Source organism: Agelaius tricolor, unplaced genomic scaffold, assembly GCF_023055355.1.
Source record: "Agelaius tricolor isolate 1412-34295 unplaced genomic scaffold, bAgeTri1.0.p SCAF_14, whole genome shotgun sequence".
NCBI classification, from domain to species: domain Eukaryota; kingdom Metazoa; phylum Chordata; class Aves; order Passeriformes; family Icteridae; genus Agelaius; species Agelaius tricolor.
The window spans coordinates 8,865,094-8,888,522 of NW_027269274.1; the positions used below are offsets into that span (position 1 = coordinate 8,865,094).

At 39.2% G+C, this 23,429-nt stretch overlaps 1 protein-coding gene across 1 annotated transcript in view; it reads right to left on the bottom strand.

The window, feature by feature from the left end:
* The window catches only part of PRKAR2A (protein kinase cAMP-dependent type II regulatory subunit alpha), a 59,927-nt gene that overhangs the window by 10,595 nt on the left and 25,903 nt on the right, over positions 1 to 23,429 (bottom strand). The window contains exons 3-6 of the mRNA XM_071439496.1: positions 8,879 to 8,931; positions 7,213 to 7,296; positions 5,938 to 6,044; positions 2,377 to 2,530 (exon numbers count right to left, since the gene is read on the bottom strand). Coding sequence (XP_071295597.1) covers positions 2,377 to 2,530; positions 5,938 to 6,044; positions 7,213 to 7,296; positions 8,879 to 8,931 — 398 coding nt within the window. The remainder of the gene's footprint in view (positions 1 to 2,376; positions 2,531 to 5,937; positions 6,045 to 7,212; positions 7,297 to 8,878; positions 8,932 to 23,429) is intronic.

Below are 23,429 nucleotides of genomic sequence, written 5' to 3' on the forward strand. Positions count from 1 at the left end.
CAGGGCACCGCAGGGCACCGCAGGGCACCGCAGGGCACCGCAGGGCACCGCAGGGCACCGGGCTCCTCTCAGCGTCTGCCCCGCCGGGATCCGCCAACAGAGCCACAGCTGCAGGTCACCGTGCGCAGCTGGGACCGTAAATGTAAAAAACCAAAAAAAGTCTGAGGACAGGAGCAGAAATTTGGTCAGGAAAATGGTACCAAAAAAACCCCCAAAAAAACCCAAACAAACCCCCCCCCTCCCCCCCCAAAAGTCCCAAACCAAACAAACAAAAAAAAACCCACAAAAAAAAACAAACAAACAAACAAACAAACAAAACCCAAAAAAAAACCCAAAAAAAAAACCAAAAACCCCCACACCAACCAAAAAAAAAAAAACCAAAAAAAAAACCACAAAAAAAAAAAAAAAAACCACCCCAGAAACATCCTGAGAGACATCCATTCCTCCAGTTCCCAAAACCCAAAACCATCAGCTGGTACCAAAGCAGCAGCATTTTGAGGTGAAGAGGTATTTTCAAGTAAGTGGACATCTTTAAAGGATGCAGGCTGCAAATAATTATTTAGGTATTATATAATATAATTATATACTTATATATATTATATACTATATATTATAATGAGGATTATAATAGAGGTGATACCAGTGGAACATTAAAGTTGAAGGATAAGGAAGATGAAAGGCAGGATGGTATTATTGTTATCCAAAGTAGAAAAAAAGATAATAAAGCATAAGGGATTTTCTGTTTTTAAAGGAATTCTTCAGTGGTAAAAGTGTCTTCAAATGTTTGAGTCTGGAGAAGCAGAAAGAGGCAGAAACTGTGGGGGGATTGTAAAAGCATAAAAAAATCAGAATTCACCTGCTTGAGAGCATCAGTGAGGGAGGAGAAGCAGCAGTATTTGAACAAAAAAAAGCTGAGCTCTGAAGGCAGCGTGTGTGACCGTGAGGTTTCCCCCAGACACATTCAGCAGCAAAGGCTGAGGACATTTCCCTCCTCCAGAAGGGACCCACTGTGGTAACTGCTTTGTGCCTGAGCCTTCCAGATTTCTGTTGGCCTAAGCCTGCAATGCAGCAGGAGTAATCCACACTTCCCAAAAGGCAGATAACCAAGAGCTTAAGCAATGACTTCTGCATACTAATAAAAATATGTTTAAATTACATCAGGGACAAAACAGTACAATAAAACACGGCAACAAACAGAGTAACTGGAAGAAGTAACTGAAGTTTGAGATAAAAATGCAACCTTAGTTAATAAAATGTTACAGAACAGATGATTAGCAAGAGATCCCTGTTCATCTACACCTTGTTAATTAATTGAATATAATCACAGAAAAACTAAATCCAAAATTAACCCAATTTGTGCAGTTCTTTTCAAAGGCAAACTGGAACAAAGAATCATCTTCTCATTTTCTTCCTTTTATGAATGAGCTCAGTTTGTAGCTAGCTGCTTTGTTCTGTCTTCGTTCAGAAATGAGATTCTGACATTACTCCCTGGTTGATTTACCAAACTCTTTTCTTTCACATCACAAATAAAAGGGAAATCGGATCTCGCAGCAAGGCGGGGATGGCAGGAACAGCCACGTGCAGCAGCAGCTTATCAGCCCCACAATCAAGGTCACAACAGCGGCCAGCCCCCAGCGAGGAGCCCGGGGCTCACAACACTTGTGGCTTCAAAGCTCTGCTGATCGCACAATCCACTTATTATGCCAACCCTCAGAGATGAGTAAGAGAGCACTGGGAAAATAACCCCATCCAAATAGTGCAGAGAAAAGAACTAAAAAAGGAAACTAATGGCTGCAGCTTCACATTCAGCACTGCCGGGCTAGAGACAAAGCAACACCATCATTTAGCTCGAATCTCATAGGTCATGCTGACCTGAGAACCTCTTCCAAGGTAACAGAACCACAGTTTATTGTGAAGGAAAACAAAGCTTTGGGCAGTTTTCTGACCTCTTTAAATTACAAACATCCTCAAGAAGATATTTAACACATTCCCATTCCCCTAAGAGACAAAATGGTAGGAAGGTGAGTTGAAAATAAAGAACATAATTTAGATATGGTGCTTTAATGGCTCCACTGTCCTCTGCAGGAGGAAAACAAAACCAGGAGGTTTTTCTTCCCCCCTAACAAAAGCCCCAATTACAGTAAAAGCAAAACTATAAAGGGACAGATAGAACTAGTGATATAGTTTTTATAGACAAGTTGTTCCAGAAAGTCAGCCAAAAAGATTTGCACAATGGATCTGTCAAGCCAGGAGATGAGATAGAAGGTCCTGATAAAATACCTCTGAGCAGAGGAGCCAGATCAAGAGGAGCTCTGGACAGACACAGTGAGGTACTGCTTAAAATATCATGACATGAGAGCAACTTCATTTTCTTACCAGTCCCCAAAGGGCTCCTTCTGTTGTGGCAACAATGGTGGCAGCTCTAGGAGTGTTGTACATCAATGCCAGCTCCCCAAAACTGCCGTGGTTATCGTAGCGGCCCACACAGCGAGACTGGTTGTCTTTTGCTACAACAATATCATACAACCCTCTGGAAAACAACAGAACAAACACTTTTTATTAGACAACATCCCAGTAAAAACCTTGAGAACAGCTTTTTGCTGTTATACAAATAGTCCTTTTATTGCTGTGTGAAATGGAACTTTTTGAGCTTTCCAACTCAACTGCCTAATTCTCAGCTGCTTCTATTTTCACAATAATTGTCTCCTACTAAAGCATTTCACTCCTGATAGACATGGGCAGGATCTACTTGGTTTCCTCTGCACAATATTTTGTGTTCTGTCAATATTTTGTCTCCTGAACAATACACTGTTCTGGGCAGGGTGAGAAGCATTTTCATCATCTTTAACAGTGACATTTCACAGCATGTGTGTTACCCAGTGAGGCCTCCAGAGTGACTCAGATCCATCTCTACCCATTTTCTCAGTGCCAGCATTGCTGCAGGACCTTTGGGACACGCTCAATCCAACTGCTCACCTGCTGCTATGGGTTTGTCTCAACTCCAGCTTCAGGGTATGTGTATATCATAACCCCAAGATGCTCTAAACCCACTGATACCTAGGCAAGATCTCCGAACAGAAAATGGTAAATGGTATTATAAAATACCAAAAATGGTATTATATATCTCACAACATCACTAGGCACATAAGGAAAAAAGAAAATGAATGACCAGAAATGGTCACTTCCTCAGTAGGTGAGGAAGGAAGGCACATGAGACTGCACAACAACCCTACCAGACACCTTATACTCTACTGCTTACTCACACCTAGGAGAGCAAGAAACCAGCAGCATACTATAAGTAAACCAGAAAAGGATTAGTGTTGATGGAAAGTGTCACTAATTCTTTAATGTCTGATATCTATTTAATGATTCTCTGAGAGGCACCAGAGGCAACAATCTTCAGAGTTTTGGTGGTTTTTTTTGATCTGGAAGAGCCAGATGCGAACACCTTAAGCAAAAACAACAACTTCTTCCATCCTTCAGCCTGAAAGTGACTTACTAGTGCCATTTACTTCCAAATAACTATAGCCACATAACAACCGTCAGTCAAGCATTCAGCTGTCTTTGGCCCAAGGACTAATCTGGTGATGCAACACTGGGTGACCTTGGCTCAGCTTTATTGAGAAAACTGTTGCTGAGCTGTGAGAGAGTCCATGAACTAAAGCCCTGCAAGATAAGAAGAATAAAAACAGACCCAAGTGTAATTGTTGAGATGGTAATCGTTACGAGCCCAAGGACTCAAGTGAAAAGTACTGACATGAAAAAATATAAAACTCTCAGGCAGAAAAAAAAAGCAGAAGAAGAGGGCAGCTCAGCAAGATTGTGGATCAGTGTGTGCCAAGAGGCAACAGAGGCTGCCCCTCCTGAGTAATGACTGATCAATCATCACAGACCCTGCAGGTGCCTCCTCAGCAGCAATGAGTGTCCCATGTTCAGCCATGTCCCCTCCTTGCACAGGGCACTGAACTCCTGCTGCACCCTCAGGCTGTGCCTCCCCTGCCCCTCTGTGCATGGTGAAAGACACTCAGACACCTGGTGAGGAAGTACTGCAAGCAGAAGGCTTTAGGAAAGAAATGCCTGTGCCAGAACACAAAGTCACTGCTGATTTAGACAGAAAGAAACTAATCCTCAGGAATATTTCGGCATTAATTACTTGGGAGTAACAAGACATGCCTACTCATGGAAGAGCTGGAGTCCTCCAAACTTGCACTTGCACACAAGTGGAAACATTGTGGTTCTCGGTAAGGACCAGGACTCTGCTATCCTTTTGCATGAAAAATTAAGTGTGTGGGAGGTGGAAGAAGACTGGAAAGGGAGAAAGGACTGGAAATTCCTAACTGCAGCAGTTGTTCCTAATAACCAAATAGCCAACAAAAGAGTTGCAGCTGAGTTACTGCTCACAGCAAAGGCTGCCATGGTGTCATTGGACAACACCAATTTAATCTCCTTCACTGTACAACCTTTCTGTCACATACTTTTAACTTGGGACTAAAGCAAAACAAAAACCTAAAAGCCTGAAAACTTACAATACAACTATCTGTTGACAGAAAAAACCTGTTGTGGAGTAACACTGCATCAGTAGAACAGAGACCACAAAAGCATTTACCTGAGTATCTAAGTTAACGTTCCATTTCACTTCTTCATTTTAGGTTAAAACTCATAGCAGAGAGCTTTTAATAACCAACAGGGTAAGAGCCTTGCACAGAAACAAATCAAGATAGGCTGATGCTATCTAACATTTCTGAGAGGCTCCCAAACCGAGTTTAAGGTTCCTCAAAATCAGGAACCACTGCTCTGCAGAGATCTCATCTCTGCAAGGCTGGTGGCTCTGGCTCCCACAAGCTCTGATCTGCAGTACCTTGCTCTTATCTGTAACAGCCTGATCTCTCTGGTACGTGTGCCAGGAGAAGGAACTCAGCCTGCCAAGCCAAAGACATGGGACTGGATGGAGGGAGAGCAGTTGAGGAAGACAACAGAGTGCAGAAATGGGGCACTAATGGGGTGGTATAGCAGAGGACAGGGAATGGTTGGAATATGTTTGATGCAGCCTTATGTTTTGCAATTTCATTAACCAGAAAGGGGAATGTCCTTAAAATGAACAAGAAGCATTTCAAACAAACAATTTCTAACCTAGAAATTCTTTTGCAATTCAAAAGGCAACAACCTGTCTTGAAGAACTGCTTTGAAAGCATTTCATACAATATTAATGGTGCCATTATTTCAGTGATAAAAAAGATAACAGTGCACCAAAAAAGCAGTTTGCTAAGATCATGTTCCAACAGACATTCATAAATCACTCAGTAATATTCTGTTAAACATTACAGTTTTGCAGAAGGAAATAAATCCATGCTCTTAATTACTCTTTGGATATGGTTATTCAAAGTAACATTAGCCAGATTGTTTTTCAAAAGGGTAAAAGATACATAAAATGTCCATGCACACACGTATGTATTATATGCCTGTTACACATATATGTGATCCCCAAAATTATGATGTGACTTTGCTTGATGGAAGAAATTCCAAAATGGCACCTTAAACTCTGCAAATACAATCAACAGAGGCAGAGCACTCCCATCTCTCTCTGAAGTCAGTCATCAAAACTAATTGAATAAAGTCCAGGTTTTCCCATTATGGTAGCCACTACCATAGATTTTTATTTCCTATATTCTCCTTCCTAAAAATAATGTTCTATTCCTTCCCCTTACCACAGAGCTACTCCTGCTGCTTTTCCCCCTCCTTCAGAAAAAAAATGTAACCTGGTCTAGAGACAACATGTAATATGGCTGGTTTTAAGCTGTGCTTATGCTGATAGGCACAAAACCTAAACTGAACAAATAATTTTTCTTCAGAAACTGTCCCGTAGTAAACATTCCCTGCCATTTCTAAGAAACTGAAAAAAATAAACATCCTCTACATTTCACAGGCACAGCTGCTCACCGCTCAACGACATAGAAGTTGTCTCCATCATCCCCTTGGTCAATCACATGTTCCTGAGGTTTCACCTTCCTCTCAAACATGGCATCAAGGACCTGAGACAGCTGCTCCTAAAAAAAACAAGCAGGAGTGGGGGGGAAAAATCAACTATCAGAAAACACACCTTAGTGTTACTGCTGTGTGGGAAATGGATTTATAGAAAATTCTTAAAGGTCAACTTAAAGTCCAACACTGCTGGACAAGGGTGAGCTCATTTCATTTGGTCTGGATAGTGAACTGGAACTTTTGTACACTTTACTGTACAAAAATACAAGTAATACTGATGTTACATGTTCATTTCCACTAGCAGCTCACTCCTTTCTAGCTTATTAATATAAGTTCAATAATGCAGACAACCAGACACAGGCACAGAAGAGCAATTATCTGAAATTTATGTCCAAATGGCTCCATTTTCACATTTCACTGCCAAAGCATACACCTACCTTTGGTATAATCTGACACAGCTTCACTGCAATGGACACACATCAATTCATATCAACAGTACATGTACTTCATTCATTTCACAGAAATGGCACCATGATCTATTCTATTCACCTATCTCTATTAATTAGTAAATTATCTGTACTGTCATCATCTAAGAGCCCCACTCATGATCAGGACTATACTGAACAATACTCTCACAGACTTATTTCCCTGGATAGTCTGTTGTCTTGGAGCAGCTGCAATTCTAACCCCAGATGAGACAGGACAGGTACAGACGTGGAGCCCACACAGAAAATGGAATAATGCTGGTCTGCACAGCAGGCTCCAGCTGGATTTCCCTGTTGAGCCATGACTAAACTTCCTTTTTTTTCAAGCAGCACAGCCAGGGAAACTGTGAAAGCCAAGAAAGATGACACCATATAAATGCCTTGATCCTGACCTGCTTTACCATCTTTGCTATTCCCAAGCCCATAAACAATATACTTTCACTGCATTTTCAATGACCAGATGTTCAAAGTTGAAGATGTAGATCACAGCTGAGTTTCTAAAAATACTCTTCATCAACACACAAGCCAGTCTTCATGCTGCTGATACACTTGAAATATTTACTGCCCTCCTGAAGTTGGGAATTATCACTGCAACATCTCTTGGCACCACTACACTGAAAATATTCCTTGTCTTTTAAACAGAATCCTATTTTCTTGTCTTTAAAAACTGTGTCTGGACTTTTAGATCATATTAACTGTACATAACAAAAAATAAACTCCATTTAAGATTTCCTTGAAATGCTATTACCTGATCTAGGTTTTTGAAGAGCAGGATATCTTTACATGCTTCCTGCAGCCTGCATCGCTGTTCATCAGTTTTTGGATGAACTACCTTTAAAACAAAGTAGAACAGAACAGTCATGACAACAAGGAAATATGATTACAGACTAAACCTTCAGCATGAAAAAGCAGAGCACAATTTAAGTGTCAAAAGTATACAGTCCTTTTTGTTTGCATAAACAGTATTTGTATATAAACATACAAGGCAAGACAGAATGAAAGACACATAAGAAAAATACTATGTTGGCAATTAACATATGAAAAATAACAGTGAAGAAAGACAAGAAAGAAGAGGATGCCTTTTCCATTCCATTCCCTTTCCTTCTAACACAGCCACAGTCAAAGGTTGAACATATCAAACAGAGGAAGAAGTGAACAGTTTTCTTCCTGAACTCTGGCTATATTAGTCCCAGTGTAACTACTGCTGGCACACAGGCAGTTTGTATCCTATATGATACATCCATCCAATAGGAAGTTATTGAATAAGCATTGCTTTCTTCTAACAAAATTACTTAAATAAAAGCTTTGTTGTTTGAGATATTTTGTTACTTCCTTCCATTTATAAACATCAGGTTAAAGGAACCAATATCCACTGTATCATGAAAATGTTTATATATGTGCTTGTTGGGGGTTAATAATGAAAATATATTGAAAAAATTAATTACCTGACATGCACCACATTAACATTTCTTATTTCTGGAATAACAAGGATTCCAAAAACCAGTTATATCAGTAGGCATTTCTAAAAAGTTCTTTTCCAAAGTTAAATAGGTCTCAGATCCTTGCTTTAAAAAAAAACAGAATATTGAATCATCAGCCAAGAAAACTAAGACTTTTGATGGAATAAATGTGTCCAAGTTTACAAACATTTGAATAACCTGACACACTCACAGTCATTTTTTCTTTTTATAGCACATAAAAATTATTTACGAAGTATATTTATTAAGTATCTTTTCTTTTTTAAGAGAAATTACATTAGACTTAGATTTTCATTGCAGAAGTGTAAGCATCCTTGCAATGGAATCTGGAAAGGAACACCAGAAGTCCAGGGAGAAAACACTGATTCTCACCAAGCAGGCTACAAGATTTGCTCACACAAACCCACCTCTGAAGAAATACCATTACAGTATCTGGATTTGCAATTCCTAGAAATTCCCAACTTTCAAGAACAAGAGAAAAAACAGGTGTCCACAGACTTAAAATATTTCAACCAAGCATTTCTCCTACCCAGGCAGAACTGCTCTGACAAGACAGTAAAAAGCATGTGAGGAATTTTAAGCACCCATGAAGAAACAGCTGTGGTAAAGCTTAACTAATTCTTCTTAACAGCATCGATGATCTAGGAATTGCCTCAACAAGCCTTTAAGAGAATTAAGGAAGGAAAATAGCAAAAATTTTAAAGATGTTAGAGTTAAGCACAGCTCTCAATGCCTTTGAAGTAAAATTGTATTAAAGCTGTAGTGACTAAAAAAGTCCATGAGACAAAGTGGCTCTGAATTTCAAAGCTATGTCACTTTGCCAGGGTCACCACACCACACTCAGCATGAAAAGCACAGCTGGTAAGAAAAGGCAATGTACATCTGCCTGTCAGTCTGGAGAGAGACCCATGTATGCAGTGATTCCCTCACTCTTACCCTTTGTTCTGTATCTTCTTCCTCTTCATCTGGATTGAAAGCTTCAGCACAAACTTGGAAGAAAAAGAGAGAGGAGATAAGTAAAAAGAAGTAATTACATGAGAACAGCAAACAAATCAGTTTAAATACTTTTCTTCTATTTTCCTACAGGAAAAACAGAATCACTTTTCATTTTGTCATTATAATGTCAGAGGCTCAAACCCTGTCTGCTCTCCGAGTAGGCACAGCATGGCTGTTCTCAGACTCTCATGTAAAAATTCTGTGACTTACTAAATAATCTTGCCTAGCTAGTACTCAAGCATGGACACAGATTTCCTTTCAACTGGTATCAAAGCATAACAATCTCCATTCAGATTCATTTACAAGCATCTTCTCTAAAATGCAGGGGGAAAATACTGCTGCTCCACTGCTTTGTTCTTTGCAGTGCCATGTACAGAGCAAAACACTGAGAAAAAGGAGCACAAGGAAGGATGAGGCACTCACTCCACCTCAGCTCTGACTGGCAAGTGAGTATCTATATTTTGGGAGGTTTTTTCATACAGAGAAATCATGTTTTCACAGAAATTAGCCTGGGAACTTAACCATCAGCTTCACCATAGTACAATCTAGGGAAAAACAGTATTTAGTCCCATCCCCCACAGGTTCCTCTATCTTACTACATTTTAACCAAATTAATGTCAACTGATGATACAAAAACAACTCTAAAATTTACAGAGTGATTTAAAAGGATGAGAACAGTTGTGGAAAACTACACACGACAGAGCACTGGGACAAGGCTCTGCCAAACATGTCATTATACCTACAGGATCAACTGAAAGAGAGGCAATAATGCAGAGCTGCTGAAATTTCAAACCCCTTTTGTTCAGTTTTAATTCTTCAGAAAAGGCTTATCTTCAGTTATCTTAGCATTTACACACAGTCTTACAATACTGAACACAGACACCTTGGCTACCAAAAGCCCACAGCACTAGCTCAGATTTTCTTATTGATTCATAGATATTTACAGTTCCTGCATGTCAAAGTGATCTGCACATTCTAAGCACCTGTACTGACAGTCAAGGAAAGTGAGAGTCAGTCCTGTTTTCATCCACCTGTGCTCTAACTTTAATAAGGGTGGTCTCACTTCTAAGGTTATACATTACTTATAAAATTTTACAAGGAAACATAGACAAGCATTTTCCTTTGTACTTTATCCAGCATCCTGACAATAGTGAAGACTTGGCAGAATGCCCAGAAGCTCACTGCAATGACATCTAACTGCTGAATGGAGTGAGAAAGCATAAATAAAAATCAGGAATGTCTAGAATTCAGCAACTTGTAAATAATTTGAAAATGCACACATCTATTGACCCTGTCATTGTGCACTCAACAGGACAATAAAAATGCAAAACTCTAGCACAATTTACTAGGAAATATTTGTTTGGGTTTGTATGTCTTGGGTTTTTTTATTTAGTATTTTTTCTCCCTAACTAAAAGATACAAGTCTTTCCTAGGAAATTGGATTTTAATTCATTTTTTTCCTGGAGAGAACGAGGAGACTCAAATACAACAACAAACATTCCACTTCCCAAACCACAATGTAAAAATGTAATCATATAATCATCAGGCATCAGGCATTTAGGGAGTAAGTATTGCTCATACAATAAATCCATTTAACAATACAGAAACAGTTTGTTGACAGTGCACCTACCACACACATGCTTTTAGTTTAACAGAGCCACCCACACTCAGGGCAGACACTCCACAAAGGATAAACAGCATTCTGCCCCAGCTGGAAAAAAGCATAGTCCATGCTAGAGTCCAAAGATGACTGGTTTATGGGAAGGTGGATGCCTACAAAGCTACAGAACTTGGACTGATAGGCTGATCCACTTAATATGCAATACAAAGGCACTAACAAAGAGAACATTATTAGCATTTTGGTGTGAAAGCTTCCTCCTCCTTCCATTTTACAGTAAAGATCAAAGTCTATTGTGAAAGCTTTGGATTTTCAAATAAGGAGCAGTAACTAAGAAGAAAGGCTCTGTAGTTTAAACAGTATGGTGAAACTGAAGATAATTAACTCTCTTCATTTTTTACAACCAGTGAATCACATAACTCCAAACTGGAGTCCAATTCTCTATTAAGCACAATATTACATACTATAAATGGTCACATATCCAGAGATCACTGTACAACTAGACCATTCTATCATTCAAATTTTAATATTGAACTGTAAATTTGATTTTATTCCCACCTCAGCTACAGGGAAGCTATTTCTAAGAATGCTGCAGAATTCAGGAAATTTTCTTCAAGATTTCCTTGGGAAAACAAGTTTTTTTATTGCCACAGCTAAAACCAGAGTATCAGAGCAAAACCTTATCTTAAAACACACATCAAAGCAACACAGTCATCTGTAATTTCAGTATGAAATGGCTTTGGTAAAGGTTTGTAAATGTAGATTTCCCCTATTTCATCTAACCCAGTAAGGGTGAAAACAGCTCCCAAAGCCCACCAAGGATACAGACTAGGACTTAGTGCCCTTCCCTTACATATGGAAATCTCTTCTGTAATGCCCATGAATGGGCACCACAGAAATACAATCAAAACATGGCAAAATACCACTTCTTCCCATGCTGTCACATAAAATGCCTTCCCATTATACTTTCCATTCTTCAACCTCCTGCTGGGATTTCTTTTTCCATGCAGAAGAGTAGGCCAGACGTTTTGACTCCAACCTTGGGCAGCTCTGATTGACAGGACTCTATTTACTTGCAGGCAGAGCTGCAACATCTGATGTAATATTTCTGTTGTTGTATGCTTTAAACAGGGGAGAGACACAAAATTCTCAATCTTAATTAACTGTGATACTCTGGAAAGCCAACAGAAAGCTTTTCAGCCTACTCATAACAACCAACAGTATTTCCAAATACTTTAAAATGTGACTAAAGAAAAGAAAAAGCAACATTACATCAAACCCATTCCATGTTTTATGGTGCAGTATGTCCAATTTTTCTTTCCACTATTGTTAATTGGTAAATCACTTGGGGGAATCTGTACTGTTGAACATATGACCTGTGTGTCAGTCTTACCTGCAAAATGTTTCATGTTATCTGAGCTGCTCTGGTATTCTTCTGGCTGTAAGGACCCCTGTAACCACCCTAAACTCTGCCAACCCCTGTCAGAAATCCAGGGAATTTCAGGACTCCTGAGGTGATTCATTTGTGCATTACAGTACAGCCAGTCCTAATGAAAAAACATCTGATCTTTCATCATGACAGAGTGAAAACACCCTTGACCCACTATTTGATACATGACTGAATTCACATATTAACTATTAAAGTGTCCCAACAAAACACTCTGAGGCAAGCTTGCTCTCACAAGATTCTCCTGGAAAGTGTTGTTTTTCAGACTCATTTTAAAGGCAGTTGGAAGGGATCTCTCTCTGAAGATCATCCAGTCCAACCTACCCCTCCAAGAGGAGCTATCTGGAATTCTGGGCTACATTGGGGCTGACTGGAAACCTCCCAGGGCAAAGATGGCACATCTCTCTGCTAACCTGCTCCAGCACCCACGGGGGAAAAGGTTTTCTGAATGTGCAACCTAAAGCTCACCAGTATCTTCATATAATTTGAAGTGACTTCTGAAATCACACCTTGCCTAGCTGAGATTTTCAGCACAACTCTGCCCTAGAGCAAGTGCTAAGCAAGAATCCATCAGGGGAAGTTACACAGCAGGTGACACATCTACAGCTCTATCAGCTCACACCATGCAGACCAAGCTTCCTTCCAAATCCACCCATACATAGTTCAAATAGCTTTGGAACATGAAAAACAGTTTTCAATTTTATGAAGCTTTGAGATAAAAAGAAATTCAGGCTTTTATCCTACCATCTACATTTAGTCTCTCTTAGCTTCTGCAGCTCTCATGCTGCACCTTCTTTGGCTTTCAAGAACATCTGTTAACACTTCTGAAGGCTCAGAAATGATAGAGCTCCATGGCTGCTTTGTTATGCAGGTGACAGCATCTGAAAGCAACCGAGATCTGTGGAGCTGCAGCAATGACATCAGCAGTGGATGGGTGAGGGGGAAGGGAGGTGGGGAGAGAGGGAGAAGCAGCAAGACAAGTTTGCCAGTACAAACACCACCTTTGTTTATGCAAGTTTTAATCACTCTCAAGATAATACTGTTCTGCAAAATAAGTGTTTTGTCAAGATCAAAGTCCTTGCACGCTATAGAAATCTGTATGCAAAATAACAGTTGAGCTTTTAGCTCTGGCAAGTTAATACAGCCTCCAAGAGAAATGCACACCATCCCTGTACCTGAGAGATCTCTGCTCTTTTCAAAATAACAGCCAAGAGGCTGATGCCTGAACACCTTCAAACACACACAAAAAAGGAAATTTAAGTTCTATGTTTTATGTAAGGTGAATGCATTATTAATATTTCTGTTGCTTCTGAAACAAGTAGCAAATAGATGCCCTGTCATACTCTCTTTTCAATTTTGGATCCCACCTGCAGAGTGAAATCCAATTCACTCTTCCTTACTTACAAGGATGCATCACCTCCAATTGATCCTATCAGACCCATTACTAAAAATCCACTCAGAGCAGTACATGCAGAACCATTTTTCCAGTTACTTATTCAGATGAGTAATTTTAAACTATGTTTAAGGCAGTGTTCTTTGTATTTGAGTTTGTCAAAGCTTCAAGCATTTTTTGAGGCTGTCTCTCAAGGACAGATGCATAAGCTGTTCTGGGAGCACCATGCCAGCTGGAAAGATGACCACTGCCAGTGGCTTGTCATTCCCTCTGACAGCTGAGCTGCACTTCAAAACCATGCAGTCAGATGAATTAGGAAGCTTGAACAGCACTTACACACAGGTCTTTGCTGGCACAGCTAAATGTGATTTTCCACACTTGGAAAACAACTTCAAGTTTCCTCTCGCTTCTGTTGCTGGTTAGCTCAGAACTTTTTGGTTTAGAAATTGCACTTTGTTTCTCAAGTGAAAGATCTCACCATGTCAAAGCAGACGACAGATTCGTACCTCGATCCAGCAAGTGGGAAACAGAACCTGCAACCATTTGCACCACCTGAGCCATTTTCACATTTATGACAGTTGGAAAGAAAAGCAACACTGAAACCCAAAGAACAGTTAATGTGTTCAGGAAAATCAGCCACTTCAGCCTTCAATTCACTAGTGAGAACTGGCTGAAATCAAGGGTAAATTTTTTTTTAAACCAACGTTATTGCATCAGCCCAAAACTCAGATCTTGGGTCTTAAAAGACTGGTCTGTCACTTTATGTGCCACATGGCAATCTCCAGATGCAGGATAGCCCACAAGAATACCACCTCCTGACTTCACTCTTAATTCTCATAGAGGTATAACTGAGACATGATTTGCGATTAACCAGGACCTGAGCAAAAACCACCCCATCAACCCTTAGTCAAATACCAAAGCAGAATATTCAAACATGCAACCACTTGCATGACCATATATGTCAAATCAAGTGTCAATTTCTTTTCAGTGGAGAAATATTTAGAAATGATTCATTTCAGGGGGAAAGGAAAAGAATGGATTTTCAGTTCTTGTAACAGCTTCAAATGTCATTTAAAGTTAAAAGGAAAGTAAATCAAGTAGGTTCTTCACAGGCAGAGTTCTTCTGTGTCACAGATTAACTCCAAAGGCACTCAGACTCAGCACAGCTGTGCCAAACCAGCTCTGTCCAGTCAGGATTACAGGTTCAGGCACACTCCACGCTTGGTCCCAAAGGCTGCTCAGGCTGAAAAGCTGCACAGATGACTGTGCCAGGCAAGAAGCCTATGAGACACTGGTGGAGCCTGTAAGGCCCTAAAATCCTCCTGCACTATTTCACCTAGACCTGCAGAAAGCCACTCATGCACAACAGGTTGAAGTGTTCACCTGGCTCTACCCAAAGCATTCCTTACAGCCCAGAGTCCACCTGAAAATGTCCAGCTCTGATGTGGACATCAGCCATGCTCCTCAAGGGCCATTCCTTCAACAGAGCAGCAAAACTGAGGTCCAAGGTAGAGCTTGGAGAAATCCCACTCCAGTTCACCGTTGGATAAACACTTTTACCAAGAGAAGTGCATGATGAGTAACAGTGCTTGCTAACCTTGCCTTTAGAAATCTCTGATAACCATTTCCTCACCATGATTATGTACTTTCCAACAGCATTATCTAAATCAGACTTCTCCAGCTTGTTCTCTTTCCATCAAAACAGAAATGCAACACTTCCGGTGACAATGGCTTGTGACATTGTCACACACTCCCACCTCATACTACTCTTCAGTAACAAGTTCAGAACAGACTGCACAATCAATTATAAATTCCACCTTTTATGATAATGGGGTTTTTATTCTTCACAGGAAATCCAACTTTACATGCACAGACACCTTTTCTCCCAAGATGCCTAAGTACAGGCAACATAATAAGCCCTTTAGAATTATGACAATTGGCTGACAACTATTTCCATAAATGCATTTGCTTTATGTATTCTGAATAATGCAGTTTTCACATATTCTTATTACATTCATACAGATTAATAAAGACCTGATTTAAGTGTTTCTTTAAAAGGCTTTATCATCGTATGTACAGTAAAACAACTGAGACAATGCCTTACAGCAGAAAAGCCATTAAAAATACTTTTTTTTCTTCTACTACAGCAGGATTTGGCAAAGTATTTAAAACTACATTTCCCTAGGGGCAAATGAGAACTTTGATGATGAAAGAACTAGAATAATAAACGGAAAGTAAATAATCACAGTCTCTTTTAGATTCGTATCTTTACACACATATAATGAAAGCATTACAAGCAGACAATACTGCTTCAACTAGATTTTAAAGACAAGCATAAAGCACTTTTAACAAGATACAATGTGTTCCTACTTAATTATTGTTCCTAGGTAGGCTTTGTTCAGGGTTGGTTTTTTGTTTTGTTTTGATTAACTCCTTCTGCAGCCTGCAGGAAAACCAGCCCCGGCTCAAGTGACTCAGGGACACAGCACCAGACAAACCACAGACCAAAGGCTCCACAGCACCCAGGAATCTGCTCCAGGGATCTGGAAGGAAAAGACTTTCCCTATCATCCTAAGAGGCAACTTGTTGGGGGTCTTACTGAACTGCAACAAAACTTCAGAAGACAATCCTCAGCTTGTATATCTTTATTTAAATCCTCCTCCTACTCAGGAGCAATTAAAATGAAATACTTGTGCCAGTGTAGGACTAGAGACAGAATTCTCCTAAGCACTTCTCCTACCTCTCTGGCATAACCAAATGAATGTGACATTTGCCTTTTTTTTTTTTCCAACTAAACCAACAGCTGTTTATCATTGTATTTGCTTCATATAGTTGCCTATTTAATTATATCAAGGCACAACTTCTACTTAATGCCCTTATGTATGTATGAGTTATGCCAAATGTTTTAGCTTTTCCTTCCACTCTATGCTCACACATTGGAGGGTTGTACTCTCTCACCTCACTGAAGCCACATGCTGCAGGACAATAATGACAAAGTCATGAGGCTGTAATTCCTAGACTATAATTTTTGATAATTGAAAATTTACAGTTTCCAGAGGACCTATGATGAAAGCACTCTGGTGATAAAATAAACACTCTGCAGGTCTCTCCTGTACTGCTGGAGAAGCCAAGGGACAATATTGACAGATTTCACAGAATCATCTGCTACCTAAGCCACACCTGGGACTCCTGCACTTGGGGCTTCCATGTCTCAGCTCACAAGAAGAGAGCCCAGCATCTCATCAGACACTGGTGTGCTCTGGGACTTGCAGGAAGAGATAAGTAAGAAAATTAAAACAACAAAAATCCTTCCATCATGGTAGAAGACTAACAAAAATAAGACAGTTTTCCATGTGGATGCTCCTTGCAGTAAACAGCTCTGACACTGACAGTAACTACCAAAAGCAAAATACTGCCCTTTCAATCTTAAAACAGTAATTTACAATTTGCTACTTCTCTTTCCAATTCCCTTTCCTACATTTAAATAGAAAACTAGAATGGAAGCAGGGTATTTTGGAGTTCTACATTATTCCATCTGGTGAAGCCTGGGAAATTCAAATGGAGCAAGCTTTATTCTTGCAAGTCAAGAAATCAGAAGACTGCAATGGATAAACATGCTGCTGACCTTGTTCAAGCCTTCTAAGAGAGCCTTACTGATGAGATAGTCAGCCATAAAAAAGGTCTCCTGGAAAACATGATGCTACTACTATTTCAGAGCACACAGATTCACAATTGTAGAAGAAAGCCTGCTGCTTTAATGATTCTGGTTTAGCCCATCACATAAATTTTAGCACATTTCCAAATGTGTTACGTAAGCAAGGCAGATAGAACCAGGAATTCAGCACCAATAATGCTCACGTGCCTGAAACAGTGATACCTTCTGAGTTAAAAACAGCACAGAGAATGTTCACTTTCCCTTCAGTTTACATCAGAACACCACAAGTTCCAAGAAATGGCTCAAATATATACCTTCCCCCCAAAAAAGGAATGTAGCTTACAGGCTTTTAGATGCAAACTGTAGCTAGAAAAGAGAATTTAGCTGAGGAATAAAACAGGAAAAGTGGTTTTCTAGTATAGAAATAAGAAATTTTCTTTCAGTTTACAGATCAATGCATATTTTTTTTGGTTTTATAAGTGCAATTCTGCCATATGAACTGCTAAACCTGCAAGAAGGCAAATAGTATTTTAAAATCATCATGAGAAAAGTGCAGTAAAGCACTTTTTGCCTTAAAATTTCATTTAGCAATGAAGATTCTTTCAAAGATACTTCTTTCTGACATATCTTGTGATAGAGAACCAAAGCATGCCAAAGTGTTAAAAGGCACTTCTGAAATCAATTATTTGATATGATTTTCAAAGATTTCTAAAGAATGTCCAAATACATTAAAAACCACATTACCCTGAACAGAATAACTAACACCTATTTACCTGTAGCAACCAGAAACTATAAAAAATTAGCATGGCTTGACACAAAAGGATTGTGTGCAGAGGAATGACATGGAAGCCCCAATTCCCTGTGCTTGGAAACTGCTGCTTCCTTTCCTGGCACACTGGAAAAGCAGGAAATGTGGGAAGTTACTGTTGGAGCCCTTGAAGAAAAGCCTGGCAGCTCTCCCCATTCCTGTGGGGCTGCCGAGCAACTCCAGTGCCCTGGTGAGCACCAGCCATGGCAAAGGTGTGACCCCTTCACTCATTCATCTCCAGGATCAGCCAGCTCTGGACCAGAGGTTCTGGTGTTAAAAACTACAAAGTTCCTGAAAGTACATCCTTTCAAATTTAAATCAAGTCTGTTTAAACTTTTCTGTTCTCCATGGATGGACTATTTGACCTATTCCACATTTAAACTGAAATTACAGCAACCTAAACGTGATTGAGTGTATTAATCAACATAGGAGCATACCATCTGTGACTTTGTCTAAAACTCTGTATTAAAATAGGGATGAAGTGCAGCCTTATATATTCACAAGAAAAATGCACATCACATTTGACTCTGAGGTCACTCTAAAGATACATCACAGCACCAGATTTTGCACCCAGTATAAAACTGCCTTTTTTTAGCCTGTATTGTGACAGGCATTTTGGGATTTGTGTGTTTGACCAACAAACCATGTTGGAATATTTTCATTTGGGCTTTAATTCCCATGTTAAAAACCATCCTGAGTTCAAAACAAAAAACAAAAACAAAATAAAACACAAAAAAACCAATTCGCTATCACACAAAAGAGAAAAGTAGAATTCCAACCTATCAAAGGGAGAACTAAATTTCATTTCAATCATCAGCTGAAGGCTGATATTTTCAAAAGTATTTATGTATACAAAGATATGGACCAACATTTATGTAGGTTTGATAAAGACCCTTAATGTAAAACAATTAATGTAAGTTAATCACTTGCACCTTTTGCTACTTGAATACTTTGGGAAAACTGATCCAAACTGCATTACTTGCTTAAAAACGTGCATAGCTAAACTTATGCTCCCAAATCCTGAGGGCTGATTTCAGTTAAAACAATTGACTTTGGACAAACAACTTCTAATTCTTATGTTACACTCTGGCCATGAACTATTATTAAGAAAGCATAAATAAAAAGATGAAGGATTAATTGATTCTACTCCACTGTAGCACTTATTGCATTAAGCAGACTGGATCAGATTTCTTCTGACCAGGAATTGCACTGACTTAAATTTTAAGTACAGATGCTCTCAGTGCTGTATTTCTTTTTATGTCACAAAAAAAATCCTGCAGAATTGTTCACAACACTGTGAAATCCGAGTAATTGTGAAGTCATGACTATTAATTTCCAAAAATAAGCATTTTATTATTCACTGAACGTCAATCACATGCCAGGAATTTTTAAATAAGTCCCAATATTGCAAACAGAGAAAACAAGCTTTTTTTGTTTAACGAATAATGATTCAGACACTTTCTTACAGGAGAGCACCCACACAATTTATCACCACTTTCATCTGTCATCCCACATGCTTGGCTTTTGCTCATATCAACATTTTTTAAAATGAATTCTTTTCACTGTAGTTATGATACTGGTTTTGCAATCATTAGGGCTAGCAAAAATCCACAGAAGCTTCAGGTTGCTGATACAGGAAAACTGTGCCTTTTATAAAAATGTGGATTTTTGAAGTCTCTTATCATTTATCACCTGCCTGAAAATCTATCAGCAGAAGTTATTATGCTATCAGTGTTATAAGATGGTGAATAATCAATATAGAAATTAATTAAATAGCTTCAAGAGAAGAAACCAGATCATGATTTTCAAGTCAACCTCTGATAATCAGATAAATACACAGAGAAGAGAACAGCACAGAGAAAGTCAGTCATCACTCAGTCTTCCTCCCTTGATGATTTCAAGTGCTGAGATTTTTATCACTGAGGTAGTAGAGAGTATTCTGCAAGAGAAAATACTCAAAACAACCTCCCAAGAGAAGCGTTGCCTCTTGCTTCATTGCTGCCATTTAGATGTCCTAATTTAACAGGGTCCCAAAACAGTCTTTCTTACCAAATACTAACATGCTGTGTGGCAATAATTAACAGAACAGCTTTATTAGAAAATGATTTTTGTTAAAGCTGTCATTTTAAAACACTAGAAGCTACTAAAAGGAATTTCCTATGTGTAATATTATCATATCCTGACATCTCAACTTGCCAGGGTGTGAAGAAAATGCTGTATTGCACTCAAAAGCACAGAGGAATATCAGACTTTAGCAACATATGTACATTATGAGATGATTGCTCATCTTTGGCAGGAGCCAGACTAATGAAGAGTTCAGGGTAAGGAGTCCCCCCCACCATCAAAATAGAGAAAAATCAGTGAGTTGGAAGAGCCAATAGTAAAGGCCTCTTATGGAAGCTGATGTGATGAGAAGAAGCCAGAAAATGTCAGGGAATATTGATTTACACATTATTAAAAAAAAAAAAAAAAAAAAAACAAAAAAAACCAAAAAACTCCACACCACCACACCATAGTGTCCCATCAGATTGCTAGAGACAAGAGAAACATGGAAAGTACTGATTCTAAACCCAGCATCTGCTGGGGACACTGACAATTGGCAACTGTCAGGGTTCCACACAATGCTCATGTTTGTTATACACAGGAAAACAGGATTCAGGAACATTTCAACAAAATTAACCTCTACACACAAAACCTTTATTCAGCAGCCCCATCTTAGGAGAGGGTTTAGCACCCAGAATTTGATCCTTCTCACTCCACTGAGTCTCTGCTGAAAGCTGCCCCACCAAAGGGACCAACTGAGCCAAGTCTTGTTCATTTGATTCTTTTTTATATTCATATGAAAACAGGCACAGATCCTGACAGTCATGTTACTATTATGGAAATAACTATTATATATTGCTTCCCTAGATCATATAGCTCAATTATTCTGCTTACAGATACTTAATGTCAAAACTGTAATTTCATTCCACTGGGGCCAAAGGAAGGCTCATGAGGGAGTACAGGCACATGCAAAAGACAGATTATTACGCCAAGTCACTCAGATAAACTGAAATAATTGTAGAAAAAAGATGAAAACTTTTTGTGACACATGTATAGTATGCGTGTCATTTCGTCAGATTTTCCTATCCCAAGAAGAAATCAGCAAGTCTGCTGGAGAGTGGGTGTTCTGAGGAATTAATCAAAAGTGTCTAGAAATGGCAATACAGAAATCTATCGAAAAACTTGACTTTTCTGAAATATGCTAAAACTAAAAGAGGAGAAACTATGCACAAGAAAGACTCTAGTGGGCGTCACACTCTTCCTTCCAAAAACACAATTAACTTTTCATTCATATCCTGCCAGGAGCAAAATTCTCCTCAGTGTTCTGTACCAGTTCTTATAGTGGGACAAATATCAATGCTCTCTTCCTCTAGTTTTGAAACAGCTTTGATATAGCTGAGAAAGGAGGTATCACTGATTTCTGCCACCTCCCTGCACTGTGCAGTCAGTCTCCAGCCAAGGACACAGACACTGGCATGCTCTGCAGCATTACAGAAAATGAAGGGACCAACATAATTAAGTTTGTCAGAAGCCCCTATGCTTGGAGGAAGATCAAGAAATGCAATGAAGCAAGTATGAATTTCAACCCAGTCCAGTTCTTGGGAGGAAGGAATCTCTAAGGGATTCAGGCCATTCCACCCAAGGCTGGGCAAAGGGAGTCAGTGAGAATCCATGAAACAAAGGTTTCCCTGGCAGAAGGCTCCGACTCTGCTAACTCAGAGCAGCAGCAAGAGAACTGCTCTGCTGGGTAATCAGCACTGAAATGGCATCACAGCCCATGGCACCCCAAAGCTAGGAGGTTTGCAAATCAGTGAGCTGGTTTTTCCCATTTTAGTTTCTACCACCGAAATAGCTGATGATTTTACAAACAGGATTATTTTAATGAAGTCAGCCACAAGCTCAGATACAAATTAGAGCTGACCAACTGTTTGTGTGAACACCATGGATCTCAACACGTTACATGGCCAAACATGCTACACACAAGCCAGCTCTTCACTAGATTAATTTCTAGAGGAACATCAAGCTCTCATTTCTCCTTCTCCCTCCAAGCATTCTGTGGAAAAGGCTGTTTCTCTTCATGAGAACACTACCACTCTGCACTTCTATAAATAATTACATGAACATGATTAGATAAATTCCCCTCTTCCAGGATGACCCTCCTGCACAGTCCATTTTGATTAAGTCTTAAAGAATGACAGTTAAATATTTACAGCATTGGTAGTATTTGCCAAAACAGTTTAGATGTTTCCTAACCAGAAATAAACACCTAAATGAAAATTTAGTAATCATTAGAACAGATTTATTCTATGGGTTTATGTATCTCTAGAATTTTCAATACTGCACCAGGGGAATCATGATCATCCTGTTATCTGTAGGCAACTAATCAGAACCAACCAGCAGAAAACACTTCAAGTTTAATATTAAAAAATTAATAAAGCAACTAAAAAGAGATCCTCTAACTGCTATGTTTAAGAGAGCATAATAAACACTTGCTAGCCTCCAAGAACACATCTGCAGTTGAATGGTTTACCAGAACAATTATTAGCCTGTCATAAACTGCATGTAATGTAGACAATCACTTTATCGACTTTCCCTCTAATTAAAATTATATTTTTCTTTTATTTTTCACCTAGTGAACAAGGACAATGCTGTAATTCCCTAGGCAGCCAAACATTTAAAAAGAACAATGCTTGCTTGAATTTACCTCAATACATCCCGTGTTAGCTTTTAAATTCTCTGTAAATCTATGATTTTGTGCATGCAAATGTTGATAACAGCAAGCAACTGAGCTCTGCTCTTCACTCCCCTTACAAAAACACACTGCACTGGAAACACAGAAATATTGGTTGGATTGACAAGGTTCAACTTGATGGACTAGCTCTTTTGAAGAGAAGACCACAAAATGTAATTACAAAGAAGAATTATGTGCCAGCTTTTCTATGGTTTGTTCTGCTTTACTTTATAAGTTAAATCCAGAAACATTTAGCTACTATGCTGAGTAATCTGTAAGGCAACACTGGTTTGGTGTTTGCTGTTATTTATTGGTTTCTAAAGACAAAACCTATCTTACAAAAATTGCAGAATGAAAACTTGCTTAAAACCTAATGCACCAATCACAAGTCAAACCAAATTCAGAGGACCAAACCCAGCAAATCAGTCACTGATTTTCTGCAAGGGATGGTAAAATGTGGCTGCCTATGATGGCAGGGGGCTGAGCTCAGTACCCAGCCTCATTCCTATGCAGTTCTTGACAGAAACAGCAGATATGGAGTGGAATAAACCACCCCAGCAAACAACCCCCACCCCAAACCAGCAGTTTCTCTGCTTTTCCTGCCAAGAGAAGGAAAACTGCATCTCTTTGTGTGCACATGGGTGGTGTTTGCATTGCCTTTGCATTTTAACAAATCCCACACTGATCATGACCTATTCAGTGTATACAGAGAAAATTGATTTTTTTTTTAAATTGTGGAGAGTATTTAACACTGTATTAATATACTCATATTCTGTTATTGTTTGTCTCCATGACA